The sequence below is a fragment of the Vulpes lagopus genome, chromosome 6, assembly GCF_018345385.1.
Source record: "Vulpes lagopus strain Blue_001 chromosome 6, ASM1834538v1, whole genome shotgun sequence".
In the NCBI taxonomy this organism is placed as follows: Eukaryota; Metazoa; Chordata; class Mammalia; order Carnivora; family Canidae; genus Vulpes; species Vulpes lagopus.
In genome coordinates this window covers 34,249,148-34,270,167 of record NC_054829.1, presented here as the reverse complement: position 1 = coordinate 34,270,167, position 21,020 = coordinate 34,249,148, and the positions used below count along the sequence as shown (strand labels likewise).

The window sequence follows — 21,020 nt, the reverse complement described above, 5'->3', positions numbered from 1 at the left end:
AGCCTAGAGTTATCTTTACTAGGCCAGCCATGCTCTCCCAAGAGACTATCTTCCCCTTCTTGGTGAGGGAAATCCCATCCATATTTGTCTTGCCCTTTTCCTGAAATAGCAATCTTCATCCAGGATAGTTGAGAGTCTTTTAGGCAATGACACTGAGGCCAGACAGAATCAAAGTCTTGGGGGTCGGAAGGACAGATGTTGGCTCATTTTACAGTTGAGGAACCTGAGGCCCCAAGTATACTGTTTTCTACCTTTAACTGGAGGTTGTGGTGTGAATTGAACACCTACCCATTACCTTCTAGCCCAAGACCCTGCCTGTGCCCACTGGAGCCTTTGTGACTAGGTCATATCAACTGGAAGCAAAGGGTTCGAGGGAGCTTTTCAGACACCTCTTCAAATGTAAATCAGATCCTCGCACAGTTTCTGGGCGCTGTGAGCAGATGTCAGATGCTGTTATTTTGAGGAAGTACTGTCTGCCCTGACCTTTCTTCCCCAAGGAGCTCAATATTGACTGGCATTCTGGGACACACTGCTTTTCTCTGGGATATGTTCCCAGGCTCTCGTTGCTCTCAGCTGTGGCTGCCCCCACTTCCTGACCCAGAAGGTAGATCAGGCAGGAGGAGTGACTTTCAACTCAAGAGCAGGGTCTGTGGCCAGCCCCTGGCTGGACACAGAGGCACCATAAGTCCATACAACTGGCCTTCGTAGAAGATATAAGAGGATATTCATAGTCCTGATACAGGAGGAAGTATAGTATCTGCTCATTTCTGGTTTGATCAGGACCACAGAAATTACCCATTAGGCTTAAGAAAGAGCAGAACAGCAAATGGTATTACTCCAATGGCTCAGGGACCGAGTTTAGTGGCTTCCTAATGGGGTTTGAGCCCCATGAGTATCCTCATGTGGCAAAAGAAATGGAACCTACTTGCCCTGAGGATACCTAACAGGCCAGGCTCAGTCCTGGAAGAGGGGCAGATCAGTACTGGGAAAGAAACCAGGAGCTCTGGGCTTCCTTTCCAGGAGGCCATGGGATACAGAAGTTATAAAGAACATTAAATCCCAGGCTAGGGCCTCTGGGTCCTGTACTCACTCATCTATGCTCTGATGGTTCTGAATGGCTCTAAACCCAAAGCATCTGGACAATCCCTTACCAGCACTGGCCCTGCCATGTACTTCCCAGAATTCTCTCTGCCGTCACCTAAGCTGCTCTTTTTATGGATCTGGGGGCCCTATAGCTACCAACAAGAACAATAATTGGCTGTTGCTGGCCTTCTACAGGTCAGGGCTGGGCTGGGCATTCTGCCCTGGGCAGGGCATGGGCAGGGCATGGGCAGGGCAGGGACAGGTGGGGGTACTTACCAAGTGAAGAAGGACTCACCTGATTCTTCTTCATTAACAGCTGCACGGTTTGTAGATTTGTGCCATAGTTGGCTGACTGGGCCAGAGGCAGCCTCTCTTCCACCCAGAGCTGTAGAAATCAGAAGGCAGGATAGCTGATGACAATCTTGGCCACCCTTTCCCTGAGCATTCACCACCCTGGGTCAGATAGAGCTCTCTCCTGCTGTGTCTCCCTGGTTCTTCCCAAGGCCCCATCAGGGTTTTGTCCCCATTTTACAGATGGGGACACTTAGACATTTTGAACTGAGGTTCCAAGTAACTTGCTTCTGGTCATACAGGGGGAAGGTAACATAGCTGGATCCTGAACCCAAAGTGTCTCTATCCCAAAGTCCATGACCAAGTTATCATTCAAAAAGCACTGGCTTAAAAACAACAACAACAACAACTGGTTTTTCTTTCATATTTAACGTAATCATCACAATGGCTCTGAGGTCACAAGGTGAGAGGACCAGACATCTGCTAAGAATTGCCCTGGGAGGCAGCCAGTTATCCCGATGGCAGCTGCTGGCTCAGCCTCTGGGAGTGAGGTCTGTGGCCAACTCACGGTCTCATCCTCTAAGTCCCTGCTGATCTGCAGCTTGGCTCGGGATGACTCCAGCTGCTTCTTCCTCCTCTCCAGGGGCTCCAGGAGGTCCAGGAACCGCTTCTCGATGCTCATGTCTGTGTCTCCCGCCTCCTCTCCCATCGAGGGCACCTGGGCAAACAGCTCCCCCAGCTCCTCCTTCCGCACATTCACTTGGTCTTCCACACGCTGGAACACAAGGGAACAGTGTCGGTAACAGCTTTGGCACCTGGGCAGCCCACGTCCTCTTCATCATCTGTATCCTATCCATCCTTAAAGGCCCAGTCTCCCCCAGGAAGTCTCCCTGGATGCCCCCACTCATCCTTCCTAATCCACAAGTGCCTATCCTATACTTCTCGTGCATGTTTTTTTTTTTTTTTTTAATTTAAATCCCAGGATCCCTGTGTTACCCACTGCAAAGGAGCAGAAGATGGGTTTTGAACCAGGAGACATTTTGGCTCAAGCCCAGCTAAGAGGAACAGAAGGAGTAATTACTTTCAGGTTTCAGATTTGTTCCCCAATATCTCCTATTCCAACATTCCCAGTCTACAACCCACTCACGTGCCTTCAGCTTAGCCAACATCCGGTTGACACTGGTCAGGTCCTTGCCTGGGTCATCAGACCGCAGCTGGTCCTCCATAGCACTGATCCACTTGCTGAGGTCTGCATGGGTCTGTGAGCGCAGGTAGGAGCTCCTGGCAGCTGAGAGGTGCTGGGCCCTCTCCTGTGTGGCGGCCTGAAGCTCATCCCAGAGCCGGTGCAAGTCTTCCAGCCTCTGGGACACCCGGGCTGCATACTGGGCCTTCTCTTCCATCAGCTGCTTTCCTTCCTGTGTGGAGAAGCAGGCTCATCATCTGAGGCTGGGCAGTCTTGGAACAGCCCTGCTGTTAACTGAGGGGAGATTGGGGAGTCAAAGAATCTGCCTAGAACTCAGGTGAGGCTCAACTGAAAGACTGCACCCCCAGAGTTATTTGCAGAAGATGTGACAGGGAGGGGTGTGTCTGGGGCAAAGGACTCAGGGAGATTGGAGTATGGGGAGTTGTTGCAGACCAGGATCAAGTGATGCTAAATTATTTTTTAATAATAAAAAAAAAAAAGATTTAAGATCCATCCAGGTACAACCAACATGGAAAGGACTCTACCCTTTCAGTTGTCTTCTCAGAGGCTGTGCAGTAGCTTTTGGTGATATCTTTTAGTTACTGGGTTTGTCCTATCCAGTTTTCACCTGCATAAATGTACCCTTTTGGGTGGGTACAGTAGGATATGACTTGGGCCTAGAAATATATGTTGCTAATAACAATATTTCCTGGATGCCCAATAAATGCCAAGTACTATTCTAAGTGCTTTAATGTTCACTATTCCCTTGGGTACGTACTGTTACATCCTCATTTTTCAGATGAAGAAACTGAGGCAAAGGGAGATTGAAGAGTCAAACAGTCTGGCTCAGAGCCTACATCTTCAAACACTATGGATACTGCCTCATGTGGACCCGATGCCTACTTCTTCCTGGACAGCCACAGCAGGGAAGAGCAAAGGGAATTGATTCCCAGATCTAACACCAGCTACATTTTGACTTGGGCCCTTGAACAAGCCTGTTATAAGGGGGACCCTTGGTTTCCTGTCTATGAGGGGTGGGAAATGACCACTCCCTGATGATTTTGCCCATCCAAATGATGAAGGCCAATGGTCCCCTGGATCACTCTGCTCATCTCACATATTCCTCACCCTTGGTCAGGACAGTGCTGGGGCCCTGAGGAGGATGATAGAAGGCAAACAGTGATAACTGGTGTCCTGGAACTAGACGCTGAGGCACTAACTCAGTACCTCAGTGTCCTGGACTGTCTCCAGACTCAGGTGACCCAGAGGAGGCACCGAATCCAGCCAGGCCTAACAATACTGGATGTACCAGGAAGTCAGAAGGGTTGACTACTATTTAGAGGAGTTTTTCACTTCCAGATTCTATACTGTCCAGCAAGCTTCAGATGGTGTCTATGCCCTGTGTGAATCCCCATTCAGGTAAGCATATCTGAGCAGAGAGCCCGCACCACTTACCACTTGCTTTACTTACTGCATCAATGCTATCTAGCCACCCTTGGTGGGAAGCCAGGTCTGCCATAAAAGCCTGGTGTTTTGCCCACTTGTTTTGCAGGTTTCTCGCGTCATCATAGGAGACATCCTGAGATGTTAGCAGCTTGTCATTGATCCAGAGAGTGAGCTGTGGACAGAAAGAGGGAGTTTGAGTGCATCTCTTTGGCCAGGGGCTCAGGCAGGACCTGCTGCCCATCTCGGCTGCAGAAAAAGGCCAAGGAGGGGAAGTATGAATACAGCAGAGTACTACTTTCCAAAACTCTAGGTCCCGAACTCCTGGACAGCAACTTAACCTGTGTTGTCTCAGAGCTAAAATACGAGCACCTGAGTGTCTTCCCTAGTAGAGCGTATGCAGTGTGACACAAGGGTATATATGCTTCTCCCCATATTTCCAGGACCTAGGACAGGGCCTGGCCTACTGTAGGAATTCAGTGATTGTTTACTGAATGGATAGATAAATCCACCCTTTGGCAGTAGGATGAGAAATAATTAATAAACAGAGAGAAAATGTTATCTGAGGAAGAAGCTAAGGGGCAGATCCTATAATTAACAATGAGGGAAGAACTGTGATGAGCATCCAGCGTTTCCAAGATATCCTGGCAACATCCCAAGCCTGGTTGGTGACAAGGGTAGAGGTAGATGAGAACAAAGTTGTTTGGGCCGAGAGGAAAGGGGTATGAGGATGGGAGAGAGAAGCCAGAGAAAGCACCATTCCACACAGAAGTACCGCTCATGAAGAGACTCAGGAGTGCAGGTTAAAAATCTTCCTTGCACAGCTCATCCTAGGCTGAGCAAGAACCTTCTCAGCCAGCTCTCCAACCAGGAGGCTTGTTGAAAATACTCTTCTCTACTTTTTAAGACTCTGATTCCTCTGGGCCTGAGTGGGGCAGGACTTTACATTTAACAAGGGCCAAGACTGGATCCATAATTTACAAAATGGAAATGCTCAAAATTATTAAGAATTTCAAGATGGCAACCACAGAGCATTAAACCAAGCATGGTGCCCTTCTGAGCACAGGCCCTATATGAAGGTACAGGTGGAATGCCCTTGAAGCCAGCCTTGACCAGGGTCCAAGGTGACTTTAATATAGAGAGCCCTTAGGCCACTCTTTGAGAAACCCTGCCCTAGACTAGGCAAATTAAAATTTGTAGATTTTGGGGAAAAATTATAGAATCAAAAATTCTAGAGGATGACCTAAGCTATCAAATACCCAGAGTTCCCCTCATGAAATTCCAGACTCCCAACTTAGAAAGGATCCCTATGGGCTTTCTTCTTCTTTTTCTTCTTCTTCTTCTTTTTAGTTTATTTATTTTAGTAATCTCTACACCCAACTTGAGGCTCAAACCCATGACCCCAAGATCAAGAGCTACATGCTCCTCTGACTGAGCCAGCCAGGTGCCTCCCCTTTCTACCTCCTATGGACTTTCTACCTCTAGGGCACTTTGCTCCTAGAAGGGAATCTCCTGCAAAGTGGTCTGCCTTCCTAGAGTCTCACCTCCTGGCAGTTCTGGAGGAAGTTCTGGAGCTCCAAGTTGTCTTTTAGAATGACCGAAGCCTCTGAAGCCTTCTCTTTGTTTTTCCTGTGCCTAGAAGGGAAGCCGGAAACCATAGCCACAACAGTGCTAAGCTTGGGGACCTTGCATAACACCACCAGCCTTACCTGGCTCTGGCCCCATGACCCTGGGGGTGGAGAGTACCTGTCCTCAATCAGCTGCACCTTTTCCAGGATCTTGTCTGAGTAGAGGTTTTCATCAGCTACCAGCTTGTTTCCAGAGTCCACAGGACTCAAGACCTTATCTTCGTTGTTCTCCATAGACACCAAGAAATCCTCAAACTTCCGGATTCCAGCTTCTGCAGCCTCTAGGGAGTCTGGGAGCTCCACGTGAGCCAGAGTATATTCCTATTGAAGCAAGTTTCCAGACAAGACATGAAGACAAGTTGAGAAGGCAGTGAGAAAAAAAAAAAAAGAGAGAGAAGGCAGTGAGGGCACTTACCAAGCAGAAGCACCATGTGTAGCTATCTAGGCTACAGTACAGCATGAATGGTGCCCCCTGGGGTTGTGCAAGGAAGAGGCACTTTAGGCCTTGCACCCCCACTCTCACCCCAGGGGCACCCAATGTACAGTGTGCCTAAAGCCACATGGAAGGGTAACTACTCAGGAAAATTCATATCTCCAGCCTGTAACTGATCCAAGAACAAGGCATAGTTTAGGAAACAGGACTGGAAAAGGCACATGATAAGGAACAGAGAGGATTTTCCCCCAACTAGTGCTGGAGAGATTCCCCAAAATGTAGAATTTGAGGATGCAGAGAAAGGGGAGCCCTCTTGTACTACTGGTGGGAATGCAAACTGGTGCAGCCACTCTGGAGAACACTTTAACAGTTCCTCAAAAAGTCAAAATTATAGCCAGCATTTGTACTACTAGGTATTTACCCAAAGGATACAAAAATACAGATGTGAAGGGGGACATGCACCCCAATGTTTATAGCAGCATTATCAACAATAGCCAAACTATGGAGAGAGCCCAAGTGTCCATTGATTAATGAATGGATAAAGATGATGTGGTGTATATGCACAATGGGATATTACTCAGCCATCAAAAAGAATGAAATCTAGCCATTTGCAATAATGTGGATGGAGCTAGAGGGTATTATGCTAAGTCAGATAAGTGAGTCAGAAAAAGACAAATACTATATGACCTTACTCATATGTAGAATTTTTAAGGAGGAAAACAAATGAACGTACAGGAAAGGGGAAAAGAAAAAAAAAGGAGAAACCAGCCATAAGAGACTCTTAATGATAGAGAACAAACTGAGGGCCAATGGAAGGAGGTGGGTGGGGGATGGGCTAGATGGGGGATGGGGATTATGGAGGGCACTTGTGATGAGCACTGGGAGTTGTATGTAAGTGATGAATCACTGAATTCTATTCCAGAAACTAATATTGTGCTGTATGTTAACTAAAATTTAAATTAAAAGAATAAGTAGAATTTAGTCTCCGAGGACATTCATAGGATCACCAGTGCTGTTACCCTAAGAGATAACCCCCCTCCTAACCCTGAATGCCTCTCCCTACCTGATTGCTGAGGATGGCCTCAGCTTGCTTGGCATCTCTCTGGAACTCCTGGAAGCCGAGGCACTGGGCGAGGGAGTGGTTGCGGCTCTCCCACATCCGGCACAGGGCATCCCAGCCAGAATCCAGGCCTTCTAGCCTCTGGCCCAGGAGCAGGTACTCTGGGTCCGTCTGATCACGGATCACATTCTCCCCAGATGCCTTGACCTGCTGGTAGTCCCCTCGGTGCCCGTCAATCTCATCTTTGATGGCCACGTGCTGCTGTAGAAGCTGCTCGGCCTCTGGGAGGGACTCAGGCATGTCCTCGGAAGCCACAGCCTTCTGGGCCATGGACAGCCAGGTCTGGAAGTTATCCAGATGCTGCAGGAAGGCCTGTAGTTGGCTGGCTTCACCCAGTGAGGCTTCCTGTTCCTTCAGGGCTTCCTGCAGTTCCTGCCACAGCTTCTCCACACATGCCTGCCTCTGGCCAATGTCCTCTTTCTGCTCAGGGTGTGATGCCATCAGCTGCTGTGACTCACGCTCCAGGGCACCCACACGGGTTTCGATGGCAGCCACATCACGCTCCAGCCCCGACAGCTTCCGTTGGATGGAAATGATGCCCGTCAGGTCCTGGCCCAGGTCCTTTATGGACTGTACCACTTGCATCTTGTCCTCAATCCACTTGCTAGTCTCTTCACAGTCCACGCAATAGTTACGCACCCGGAGGGCTGAGTTCACTGCCCCCCGCCGGTCTGATACTATGGTCTGGAATGCTTGCCACCTGCCAAGGAGGACACAGACACCCTCTTTCTTAACACTTTCCACGGGGCATCCCTACCTAGACTCCCGCCAGAGGCTCTCCCCATAGATCCTGCACACTGAAAATCATCTACCCAACAAAGTGTGACGAGTAAAATTCACTTATTCAATTTTACCCAAGATGATATAAACTGCCAATCAAATCTTTCCATTAGCAGAGATGTGATTTCAACCATAAGTAAAGGAATGAAAAGGACTCTTAGTTTGGCTCTGTATGTAGTTGAATTTGGGACAAATGCATAACTTCCCCAGATTTTTTTTGAAATGCTGAAAATAATGAGAAAGTTTACATTTATCAACTCAAAAACATAGGGTCCCAGCAGCCCTAGAGGAACCATACAAATAGCTGAAACCATGTTCAAAGTACCCAAGGCCTAAAAAGTCTCTAAAAGAAAAGGGACCTTATGAAGGAGGAGGCTCCTTATGGAGGCTCCATAAGGAGGACCTTATGAAGGCTCTAAAAGAAAAGGGACCTTATGAAGGAGGAGGAAGAGGAGGAAGGGGGAAGGGGGGACCTGGGATTATAGCTGAAATGCATAGCATAATCTTAAACTTCAGCTGCAGTGCTTGAATGAAAATGGGAAACATGCAAAGGTCTAGCACATGTCCTGGGTCTGAGGCTGGTCTGCAGCTCTCAGTCAGCCTCATCTAAAGAGCTGTGCATCAGCCTGGGCTGAGACCAACAGGGACTGTTTCCTGGGATCCACATTGATGCTTTCTCTCTCTCTCTCTCTCTCCCCCCCCCTCCCTTTCTTTCTGTCTTTCAGAGAGAGAGAGAGAGAGACAACAAGACAGAGAGCACAAGCAGGGGGAGCTTCGGGCAGAGGAAGAGGGGGAAGCAGGCTTGAGGCTTGACTGGGCAGGGAACCCAATGTGGGACTTGATCCCAGGACCCTGGGATCACAACCTGAGCTGAAGGCAGATGCTCAACCGACTGAGCCACCCAGGCACCCCAGGTTGACTCATTCTGAGTGACGTGTAATATGTAAGCAACATGTAAGCACATAAAAGTGTGCTGAATGCTCATCTGCTGAGCCCATCTTTCCTTATACAGAACACCCACAAGGTATAAGTATTATGTTAGCTTTTGGGAGAATATAGTCATAGCCAGACTTTGCCTTATGGAGTGTATGACTTAGAGAGAAATTAAGACAAGCTCACAAAATAACTATAGTATAAAGTGCTATGATTAGAGCACATACCAAGCAGAATGGATTAAGGGAACTGGGTGGGTAACAAGGGTGATGCGGGAAGGTTTCATGGCAGCTACCTGAGCTGGATCTCAATAAGCACCTCTCCAGCACTGCTGCTGTAGTGATCTATTTAAGGAGGGGGCTCTGAGTAGCTCACTCTTTTCTGTACCCCCAACACCTGGGGAAGGAGGCTGAGGATGTAGGTGAATGGCCTGTCCCCAGGCCAACTCTCATTGAGTGCATTGTGGGTCCTCCTAAGGTGTGACAACAGCTGCTAGACAGGTCTGCAAAGAGAAGTGGGAGATAGGCCGGGGAGAACTGGGAATACCAAGAGAGAGAAGAGCAAGAGCCCAAAGATTTCACATCTTCCCTCCTAGACAGAGAAATCCTTGAGTTCTGGAGAGCTGTGCCTCTGTGCAAGAAGCCCCATGGTGATTTTCTTGGTTTTTCCTGGTGTGGCCTCATTGCAGACACCAGCAGAGGCCACAGAGAGGATGGGCTGGGAATGAAGTCTGGTCCCCCCTGCTGCATGGTCTTCCAGGTGGAAGAAGTTGACAGCACCACTCCAGTAGCCCTGGCCAGGCCATGTCAGAACTTCAGGTTTGGTCCTGGGCCCAAGATTATTGAAGAAAATGTTGGTCAACTGGAATGCACACGGTGGAAGGTAATTACTTATTCAGTAAGAGTTTGAATGACTCACATGTGCCAAGCTTGGCAGAAGATATTTCCATTTTGTTCCTGTTCACTCATTCACTAAGCATTTATCATGCAACTGTCATGTGCCTTGTGCCAGGCACTGTCCTAGGCTCTAGAGAGGTAGCAATGAACAAGGCAAAGTGCTTGTTCTCATTTGAGTGGGCAGAGAAAAATAAATCCATAATTCATCCAGCAGTGACAAATGCAATGAAAAAATTAAGCAAGGTGATGAGATAGAGGCGCGGGGACAGGTGGGAAGGAGGCAGTGATATTTTCAACTGGGTGATCTTAGAAGGCTTCTCCAGTAAGCTGACATACAAGTTGAGATCTGAATAATGTCAAGGTGTAAGCCATGTGGATATGCAGGAAAAGAATATTTCAAACAGAGGATGCTTATAGTACAGTAGGAACGTTCTTCAAGATAAAAGTAATTATAATACAAGGCAGAATGTAAAGCTCTAAACCAGTACAAAGGAGGGAAAGAAAGTTTTTCCTCTTGGACACAGGGAGAAAGAGGACCCCAAACTGGCCTAAAAGAGGGGCTGGGGAGGAGAATTTGCACGCTGGTGGAGAGAACAGTGGAGGCCTGGAGGCAGGACTGTGGGCAAAGGGGAAGAACGGACAGTGGTTTTAAAATATATTTGAAGGGCTCTTGCATGGACGAGGAGTCAATTGGTTTTGATCTCTCTGAAGGGCAGGGCCAGAACCAATGTATACAAATTGCAAGGAGGGAGATTTCCTTCAGTAGAAGGGCAAGTCTTTTAACCAAAAGGAGCTGCCTCCAAATGGGATGGGCTGCATGGTAAAGGGGCAAGCTCCCCACCCTGGGAGTGTCTGTCCAAGACACAATGGCCTGGGAGTATTTGACTGGACTAGATGACTTTTCAGGTACATTTCAACTCTCTAGAAGACCATCCTGCCATTTCATGCATTTGGTTCTCTCACCTATGGATGGCAAGTGCCTTGATGTATTTCACTCAGGACAGTAGAGGGCTTAGGGATCTGTAAAGATCGTTCTCTGACTATAGCTCATTAAGGCAACAGATACCTGCTGACAAGTCTTTCTGTCTCACACATGCAAACACACTCGCATGCCTGCCTGCACACATGCAAATACACACACACTGCCATTACCTCCAACCCTAAAGAAGGACAAAGAGACATCTTCCTCCTCTGCATAAGCCTCAGATTACAGAGGAATCTCCTGAACTACAGTCTCCATCTTCAGATGCTGAGATAATCAGCCCTGTCCTAGTGACTCTGGAGTATCCCTATCCCCCTCCTGCCTCCTGCTGGGCCCCCACCAGAGTCTCTACTGTGCTGATCCTCCCTCTTTTCCCCTACACAACAGGGTCTTCCCTAACTCCACTTCCCAGATTGCTTCAGGCAGAGCAAGATTCAGACCCAAGTGTGGGGAAAGGGGCTGGGGCAATGGGGAGGCGGTGAATATGTGGTACCATGTGTGCAGGGCCCAGGGAACAAATAGGAACATGGCGAGTACTGTCCTCAGAGACCCTTGAGGAACTCACACCAATTATGCCTTGGTCTGAAAACGAAAGCACCCCCTTTCCAAAAGCTCCTCGGGGCCTGTTTTTTGTTCCAGTCACAAAGCTTGCTCAAGGCTTCCTGCTAATTCTCTTCTTCATTCAAGCCAGCCTCATTATCGATCCTGCATTTTGGCACAGGCTGGAGCTTTCTTTTATGGACAGTACTTAAGAGCTCTCAGAAAGCAATTTTCCATGCCTATGAATGTCTGGGGAAATGTGGCATGAGTACCATATGGCCTGATTCTAACTATGTGTGCACTCAGAACGTCTCCGCCATCACACAGGATACACGCCGCCCTTCCCCCGACCTGGGGCGGCATTCGCAGCTGTGTTCACCACACAGGGCCTTCCCCCTTATTGCTACAGCTCCACAGTCAGATGGACACCGTGGCTTAGAAAGACAGGAGCTCTAGGGGGACATGGCACATGTCCTGACTCTTAGGCCCCACCCCAAGGGGGGTGTCAGTTGCCAAGCAAAGGCACCCTCAGCCCCCAGCCCAACCCACACCCCACCTGGCATTCAGGTGGTCCTGGTACTGCTTCACTTCCCCGCTGCGAGGGTGGCCGCTGTCTACCAGGCTGTTGGCAGCAAGGTTCACACCATCGATCTGTGTCATCAAAGTCTTCATCTCCTGGTCCAGGATGTCAAACCTGATATGGAAAGAGAAGATGAGGACTGGGGAAGAAGCATGGGCAATTTGCCTACTGCCCAGTCTCTGGAACGTGGGGCTCTTGCTTTCTCCTTCCATTTCCTGAATACATTGGACTGGGTAAGGGGACAGAAAGGAAAAAGATATGCTGACATACCCTATTTTCTGGTTCGTGGGTCCAATTTCATGGTTTAGTATTTCTCGGGTCAGGCTAGTAAAGAGCTGGTTGCTTACTACATAGGCCACTGGCTCAATGGAAAGGCACAGAGGAAAGAAGAAGTGTGCGTGTAGGGGTTGTTAATCACCACAGAGAATACCTGCCATATTTCCAATTGCCACAGCTGCTGCTCTCGGACCCTAATTCCACTGCTTTGACACCTTGGCCTGAAGGCTACCCTACCCAACCAGGTCCTCTGTCCTTGGGTAGGAGAAGGGAGAGCTACTGGGGGTATGGGTGTAGTTTGGAAAGCTGAGCCTTCTGGGATAAAAGATCAGGTCCCTCTGGCAACGTAAGCCCACCTGTGCACACTCTGGGCCATGACCGCTCATCCTTCTCAACTCTCTAATTCCATACTTAAGATGCTGGAGGGCCACGTGGATGGGGGGGGGGCGCTCCCCCCACCTCCGCTCAAGCAATGACAGTAAGGAGAGTGGCCTTGCAGACCGGTGGTTTGCAAACTGGTCCCTGGTCCTCTGGGGTACTGTGGCCTAGGGACTGCCATAGAAAGCTAGAGCTGGTGGGGTTCTGACTCACCTCCCCCTTAACCAAAGAGCTCCAATTTCCTCTGTGTTATAAGTCAGGGGTTCTGTATACAATTCATTTGGACAAAGACTGCTGTGGCTGAAAAGTAAATCACTAACTGGACTAGAGAGATCTCCTTTGCTTTAGTTTAAGGAAGGCCCCATAGGGTAAAGTACCCAAAGCCACAGAGGTTGATTAAAACCTGACTTGGGTGCCTGGCCTCAGCAATAAAGGGCATCCCATCACCTCTCAAGGGGAGCTTTGCTGACCTAGAGGCTGTTCTCACACCAGGCTGAGCTGGAGTGCAGGCTGCACAGCAGGGAGGTGAGGAAGAAAAAGTCAGGCTCTGACCTGTGCTGTGCGACCTCAAGGTCCTCCAGGGTGTCTGGGATTTGCATCTGGGCTAGCCACTTCTCCTTCTCGCCCATCCACAGCTCACAGGCGTCTGTCTCCCCAAACACCGTGTACAGGTCCAGGGCATCCTGTAGCCTCTGCCGACGCAGGTCTGCCTGGGCCACCACCTGCTGGTAGAGCTCCTGGAGGGCCTGCAGCCGGTTCGTCACATCTGGAGAATCCCGAAACTCTTGGGGGAAGCCCTGAGCCTGCTGTTCTAGATGCTCCATCACCCCACGGCTCTCCTCCAGTTCCTCCAGGAAGTCCTTGTGCTTCTTCCCCAGGGCCCGTGTGGCCCCCTCATCCTGCCCCACATCTTCTCCTGAGAGCAGCCGGTGGGCATCTTGCAGCCAGGCCTTGAGGTCGTCAGCATCACCCTGGAACTGGAAGAAGTTCTCAGCATCCTGGAGGTTCTTCTTGCGAAAGGCAGCCAGCTCCTTCAGCTGGTCCCACTGGGCAGACACCTCCTTGATCCGGACCTCGATCTGTGGGTACCCAAACTGCTTCCGTGCGACCATGCCCTCTGCCTCCTGGAAGATCTGCCCCAGGTGGGTGTCCAGCCCTCGGAGCTCGTCCTCAAAGGCCTTATGCTTACGTTGTAGGATGAGCACGCTTGTCAGGTCCTTGCCATAGTCTAGGGAAGAGTAGATCTGCTCTTTCTCCTTGATCCAGCTCTCGGCCTCATCCATCTCCCAGAAGAACTTCCAGAGCCGCTTAGACTGCTCCAGCTGGGCCTTCCGCCCAGCTGCCATGTTGCTTAGCTCCTCAAAGCACTGTTCCAGGTGGCTGACACGGTCCTGGATAACCTGGGGGTCACAAGGCTGGTACCCTGGGGGGAATGAAAAAAAGGAAGACAAAAGAGGTAAGGGCTTTGTTTGTGGGCAAGCTTCAGATCAGTTGCCAGGCTAGAACCACATGATTTAGAACCCACTATCTCACTGGGGCTTTGGGATTACATACAGGGGGGCCCAGTTGCTTGGAGGGCAGGCGAGATTCTTCATAATTAATTTCCACTAACATTTCATGAGTAAATTGGGCCAGCTCTCAGTAGAAACACACAATGTGAAATTATTTTTTAAAAGGCCCAGACACAGGGGTACCTGAGTGGCATAGTCATTTGGGTTCAGATCATGATCTCAGGGTCATGAAATTAAGCCCCATGGTGGGCTATGCACTCTGCACAGAGTCTGCTTAAAACCTCTTTCCCTCTCTTTCTGCCCGTCCCCCTGATATATCTCTTTCTCAAATAAGTAATCTAAAATAAAATAAAATAATCTAAAATGAAATGAAATGAATAAAATAAAATAAAATAAAATAAAATAAAATAAAATAAAATAAAATAGCCCTGGGGTGCCTGGGTGGCTCAGTGGTTGAGTGTCTGTCTTTGGCTCGTGTATGATCCCCGGGGTCCTGGGATCGAGTTCCGCATCAGGCTCCCCAGAGGCAGCCTGCTTCTCACTCTGCGTCTCTCATGAATAAACAAATAAAATCTTTAAAAAATAAATAAAATGGCCCAGACACAAATTTCAAGTTGACTCTTCAAAGAGGCAACAGGGTGTTTAAGAGCCAGAGCTAGAGGAGCACCTTGTTGGTTGGCTCAGGTGGAGGAGTGTGGGACTCTTGATTCTCGGTCATGAGTTTGAGCCCCACATTGGGTGTAGAGATTAAACAAATAAAGCTTTATTTTTTAAAAAAATAAAGAAATCCAAACCAAAGCTAGCAACCCCTGTTCTCTGTTCTATCTTGAACTGGCAGAGTGAATGAAAGGCAGATGAAGCGTTATTGGTGATTATAAACACCTAATTATAGATTACTAAAGCAGCTGCCTGTTCTCCGGAGAATTTTGCTATCCTTCAAACTTCTTCCTTGCACCATTAGGTGATAGAGGAAGCAGAACTCTAAAGCTAGGAGATTTATCCAAGCCAGTGTGCCAGAATGCTGAGCCAGAGGTTGGGGAGACATCTGTGGCCTCACCTTTCTCCTCAGCGAACTGCCGGGTGGCTGCGGTGATGGCCTTCACTTTGTCCCCTTGGATGGCGATGTCAGCTTCCATCAGCTTGTGCTTCTGTAGCAGGTCCTCAACCTCCAACAAGTGTTTCCCGAACTCGGCAGACAAGAGGTGAGCCTGTCAAAGAAGACAGATCAGGTAGAGGGGACGAGGAGAGGTGAAGGCACATACCTGCTAGGGGAGGGAATGTCTGGGCCTGGGAGTCAGATGTAGCCAAAAAATGGATGCCACTCAGCATGGAAGCTATAGAGCAGGACTTCCTCCTGGAAGTGCCTTTCAGAATCATGCATGGAACGTTTTTCAGAAGCTGAAGCCTCACACTAGATCTCTTGCATCTGTCTCAAGTTTTGGAGCCTGGACATGTGTATTTTTAGAAAACTCCATGATCGGCTTACTGTGCATCTTTGGTGAGACCTACTGCAGTGGAGGGAGAGGAGGTTCAGACTTCTTGATTGCCCCTATGCTGGGAGGTCTAGATTCTAGCCAGACTCAAACTGTGACTACTCAGAGCCTGATTCTCCAGGCTCCTGATTCATGTCTATAACTTCTAGGTCCTGTGGGTTGGCACCTGAGCTACCATGAACCTAAGACGTCTTGATCACCCAAAATACAGTGGACCTGGGCTGGTGACCTGTCTGGAGCAGAGGGAGCCAAGCAGTCAATAGGTGGATGCAGCCAGACATGGTACTGCCTCTGTTTCTCCATTGTGGCTCAGGGATGTGCTTGGCTGGGAGGCATCTAAGGAAGCATAGCTCACTGCAGGGCCAGCACTGAGGTAGGCCTGGGGCTGCGGGGGATGGGCAGCCTCTGGGGCCCACCTTGATCTCATCCATCCAGTCAATGCTGTGCAGCATGTCCTGGAAGAGCTTCTGCAGGGCCAGGGTCATCTCGAGTCTCTGGCGCCGGGTCCTCAGAAGCTCCTGTAGATAGTTCCACAGGCGCAGGATGTTGTCCTTGCGGGCAGTGATGCGTTTCTGGTCGTGGTAATTCTCCTTTTCCAGCTCCTGGGCCAGGTCCTCCAGAGCCTTCACCCGCTCCTCATAAGCAGCCGTGTCGGTCTCGATGGCCTCGTGTTTCTTTTTGGCGGCCTCCACAGCTGCCAGATCATACCCAAAGTTGTCCTGCCCCATAGGGAGAAAAGCAGGCAACCCAGTCAGGCTCCCCGTGGCTAGTCCCTTCACAGAGAAATGGCAGGTCCCTTCAGAACAACTGCTCCATGGGAAAACCCATTCCCAGGAAGTTTGTTCTGCTGTCTTTTCAGCCTGTCTTACACAGCCAAGTTCCAAAGACTAAATGTCTTGCAAGAACCTTTAAAAGAAGCTCATAAGTTTATTCACCAGGCCATACTTGTAAGTTTGCTGCGTGTAAGTTATTCATAGAGCCCTTTCACGGCCTGCGGGCACTCACCACCCTCTCTTGAAAGGACCTGCCCAATTCTGGGCAGGAAGGGACTGCGTCTCACTCAGAGCCCCACAGCTGTAAATAAATGGCTCAGCTCCGTGCTATTGGGGGTGCATGCACAACTCTCCAATTCTATTAGAACACTGGTTTTCCCCCTCCTGGACAACGTTTGAGTCCAAACTCTAATGGTAAGCCCACTACTTTTCCGGGGCATCAGCTGTGGGGTCAATTTTTAGTTAGTGAAATATGACTGTGGCCCTAGTGGCCAGAGTCCATGAAAAGTTCTTCCTCAAATGTGAATCCGGATCTACCTAATCATGGGGGCAGGGCTGCAAGGCCCGTGGAGAGGCTTATCCTGCTGCCGCTGGGAGGCCAGCTGGGTCTCCAGCCTCAGGTGACCGCTGGGGTCTCCAGAACGCTTCTGCCCCCGCCATGGCCAGTGCATCTCCCACTACCTGAACCACAAGGCGCTGGTTCTCATTGAGCCACGTCTCTCTCATGGCGGCCTTTCGGTCGAAGCGCCGGGCCAGTTGTTCCAGCTTCTCTTGCCGAATGAGTTCATGTCTCAGGGCCAGCTCCCGCTGATACTCGGCCTCCTCCAGGCTTTCCCAGGCCTGTGTGAGGGACAGAGGAGAATTCATGGGGTGCAGGGGGAACACCTGGGTTTGGGGCTTCTGCTTCTTTTGCCCAACACTGAGTGATTTCAGGAATCTAGGCAGAGCCTGAAGTTCAGAATCTTTTGGTTACCGAAGATTTGGGGAGCATTGGTCCTGACCTCCCAGTCCCCTCCTCCTCTAAACCTGCCTTAGATACTCTTGGCCTAATGTTAGTTACTGTTACCTGTACTCTGTGGGTGTTCAGTAAATTCTCACTGACTAAATGGCTGGTTTCATTCTGTTAGAATGCCCAGGTGGTGCTAAGCCTCCAAACCTCTGAAATATCAGAGGCATTTCCCTTCTGTTATAAGTAGTTAACATTCATTCTATAGTCAGTGAAACTCAAGAAGCTATAGAGACTAAGCTATAAAACTGGCTCGAAAAAATGACTCTGGGCATCTGAGCAGGGGGCTGAATTAATGGACAATGGGTAGAGTTGAACCTCTCAGAACTGGGTTCAGAGAGTACCCCTAACTAGCCAGCCTGTGTAGTTAATAACACGATAGAAAGTGGCTTGGCTTAGCCCTGTCCAGTGACCATTCTCCACACCCTTCTCAGAAACTCAGCCAACCCGCTGGCAATGCATAATGGAAAACACTGCTGTACCCGGTTGATGTCAGACACGAGTTTCCCATCATGAGGTGTATACACTTTCTGATTGTTGGCTCTCATCCGGGACTGGATGGTAAAAAGCAGGACTTCCAGGTTCCCCTTCTCCTGAAACCTGTTGAGAAAACCAGAGGTAGGGAGATTAGCGTCGAGGTCCCCACAGCCAAATTTTTTGCTAAAGCCAACATGAAACTCTGGCATCTTGGAGCTTGGATAGAAAAACATTTTTTCCTTGAAAAACAAAAAGTAAAGAGATATACAGGTTTACTTACCTGTTAAGACATCTATCATCCTCACCAACAGTGATCTACTAAGGGTTAAGTCTTTATAATAGAAACCAGAAAAAAACACAACAGCCACCCTAATGTTTGCTTATCATTTGTTTCCACAGGGGAATGGCTAACCAGAGTATTCTAGTAATTCCTGCGGATACCAAGAGTTTTGCCAACTGACACCAAAAAACACTTCACTGTTCTGCAGACAATGAAGATGTCTGACTAGCTCTTTAGTCAGTTTCTTATTGAGTGAGCCCACGAAGCCTTAGAAGTAGCATTATCCACATAAGAACATATTGTATTGAAAGCAACTTCCAACTGAGTACTACTGAGCCAGCCCTCTGGACAAGTCCTAAAGGCCAGATGCTTCTGAGGGGAGAGGAAAGGCTGGGCTCCAGGAGGATAGCAGGTGCAGGTGAGAACTGGCAGCATGGTGAATATCTGGAACCTGGGGTCTAAGCTCAAGGTAACTGCATACTTTTACATTTTCACATGTACACAAGTATCTACCCACTTCTGCATCTTCCATGTGGCAGTAGAAGATTGGCTGTCAACAAAGTCCCCACTCCAAGACCAGCCTGACAGAGCTGACCCCTCACAGTCATTTAAAGAGAGCTGTGGCCCGGGAGCGCCATCTACTTAGCCAAGAGACAGCATCCCTGTGGTGCATGGCCTGAGAGAAGCACAGGGGAGGTTATCTGTATTAAATTTAGGACTTTAAAAATGGGTTAGTGTCAGGCCAGAAACCAGATACTTGTTTATAGTACGTTCTAGACTCTGTGTCTTACCTTTCCCTGTTTGAGAGTCATGAATGAAGAGTGTGGGAGGGGAGGGAAGGAACAAGGCAGAGGGTACTATCAGTGAACTAGAAATCTGTTTCAGAAGAACTGGACAAGCTGATGACAGGTGAGCTGGAATGCCTCCTCTGTGTGTATGCATGTGCATGTTTCTATGGGAATGTCTACATGCATGGGCATGCATGGGTGTGTCTGTGCATGTGTGTGCACATGTGCACAGACCCTGAACATACTGGGATGAAGCAGAGGTCCCAAGAGGCAGGATTAATGCTCTGTTGATGAGCAGTGACAGATGGGAGAGAATCAGGAGGTACCTGAGATCAACAAGACCCCACACAGAGAGCTCCAGGACTGAGAATATAGAAGTCATTACCAGATAACAAATGCACAGCTCAGTCTACAGAGAAGAGAGAAACTTTCCAGCACTTTCTCCTTCTTTGGCTATGAGTTGAGGGTTACTCATCAATGCCCATTTCCTAGAGCCCGATGACTTAGGAGCAAGAAAGGAAGGTGGGGATGACATACATGACAGATGTGAAGCTCTCTAGCCTCTAGGATATACTTCCTGGACATAGTTCTCAAGGCCCAGGGCTCTACCTTTAGCAATCAGTTTCTTAGACTGAATGCCCATCTTCCCAGAGCCAAGGCCCTTACTTGGGTGGCTTCTCCACAGTGCGGTAGGTGCTGAAAGCCTGTAGTTGTTGTTGGACGCCCGTCAGGGAGTTGGCAAACTTGCGGCTGTTCAGGACAACGATGGTCTGCTCAATCCAGGTGAGCAGGTCTGAGGCCAGCCCGCTGTATTTTTCAATCATCTTCTCGGTCTCAATGGCATGGTCAATGACCTAGGGAATCACTTTATTACTCATTTTTAAAAAAATGTTTTATTAATTTATTTGACAGAGAGAGAGCATAAGCAGGGGGAGCTGCAGGCAGAGGCAGAGGAAGAAGCAGGCTCCCCACTGAGCAAGGAGCCTGATGAAGGGCTCAATCGCAGAACCCTGGGATTGTGACCTGAGCTGAAGGCAGATGCTTAACTGACTCAGCCACCCAAGTGCCCTTATTACTTATTCTTATCAGAAGAGTAATGATACCAATAGAGGCCACCAGGGGGGCCACAATTAAGGTGGCCCTCCTCTCCAGCCCTGGAGTGTTCCATGTTGGGTTTGTTCCCTGAGCTCAAAAACATTGCCAAGGCAGGAGGAGTTGGACTGGAAGTGGACTGGCAACATTAGTAGGAAGCTGGCTCTGCTAGGGTTCAGGGGCAGCTCCACCCTTCCCCTAACTCTATAAAAGACTGACTGGTAAGCTTGCTATGCCAGGGCATCAGCCACTAGAAAGGCCAAAATCTTGTTTATTTTTAAATGCATTATTAGGAATCCAGGGCTTCTAGACACCATCTTTGCTGAACACCAGGCATACAAATACAATTGAGAAATAGTCTCTACCCTTGGGGAGCAGTGGACCAGCAGGGGAGAAAGGAATTTGGCATGAAGGTCTGTATAGTATAATGGGTTCCTGATATACCACAGAAGCTAAGAGGCCCAGAACCATAATAAACCAACATATAAAAGCCCATCGTGTACCATGGAAATGTTCATGAGATGTGGAAGATGTGCTCAGAGGCGCAGGCTAGGACATTTTTCAGGACAGACTATCAACTTGCTTTGGAATTGAAGTTGGGAGCCATACCTCAGCAGAGCCTGGCTTCAGAGAAGTTGGTAGGGAGTGATCTATAGTCCCCACTGCAGCAGGGACCCAGATACACAGCTCTTAGGATGGAAAAGGAGCATCTCAGCATGGCAAACAGGGAAACAAGGTGACACTGGCTGTGAAAGCTCTGTACCTTGCCGACGCGCTTGCCCTCCACCGCCAGCACCTTCATTTTGGAGAAGTAGTGGTAAAATGCCACCACATAGGTAATAATGGATTTCTCATCAGGATTTTCCGTGAAGACATCTGCAAGGGGATAGGGTGTGTGCTCAGGACCCATATGGAAGCTAGAGATGTCAGAGGGTTTATCTCCCTGTTCCTCCACCATGAAATTCAGCTCCAGGCATCAAGTGACAACCCAAGGGTGAGAATGAGTGTTTGTGATTTTAGCGAGAGGATGAAATCCATATTAGGACCATAAATG

At 49.0% G+C, this 21,020-nt stretch overlaps 1 protein-coding gene across 2 annotated transcripts in view; it reads right to left on the bottom strand.

The window, feature by feature from the left end:
- SPTB (spectrin beta, erythrocytic) overlaps positions 1 to 21,020 on the bottom strand; it is a 123,098-nt gene that overhangs the window by 25,532 nt on the left and 76,546 nt on the right. For both annotated transcript variants that reach the window (XM_041757692.1, XM_041757693.1), the window contains exons 8-22: positions 20,730 to 20,842; positions 19,541 to 19,728; positions 17,812 to 17,929; positions 17,005 to 17,163; positions 15,967 to 16,269; positions 15,115 to 15,265; positions 13,099 to 13,969; positions 11,869 to 12,006; positions 7,125 to 7,881; positions 5,747 to 5,949; positions 5,545 to 5,635; positions 4,029 to 4,175; positions 2,526 to 2,789; positions 1,943 to 2,149; positions 1,379 to 1,468 (exon numbers count right to left, since the gene is read on the bottom strand). In XM_041757692.1, the coding sequence (XP_041613626.1) occupies positions 1,379 to 1,468; positions 1,943 to 2,149; positions 2,526 to 2,789; positions 4,029 to 4,175; positions 5,545 to 5,635; positions 5,747 to 5,949; positions 7,125 to 7,881; positions 11,869 to 12,006; positions 13,099 to 13,969; positions 15,115 to 15,265; positions 15,967 to 16,269; positions 17,005 to 17,163; positions 17,812 to 17,929; positions 19,541 to 19,728; positions 20,730 to 20,842 (3,800 nt within the window). The remainder of the gene's footprint in view (positions 1 to 1,378; positions 1,469 to 1,942; positions 2,150 to 2,525; positions 2,790 to 4,028; positions 4,176 to 5,544; positions 5,636 to 5,746; positions 5,950 to 7,124; positions 7,882 to 11,868; positions 12,007 to 13,098; positions 13,970 to 15,114; positions 15,266 to 15,966; positions 16,270 to 17,004; positions 17,164 to 17,811; positions 17,930 to 19,540; positions 19,729 to 20,729; positions 20,843 to 21,020) is intronic.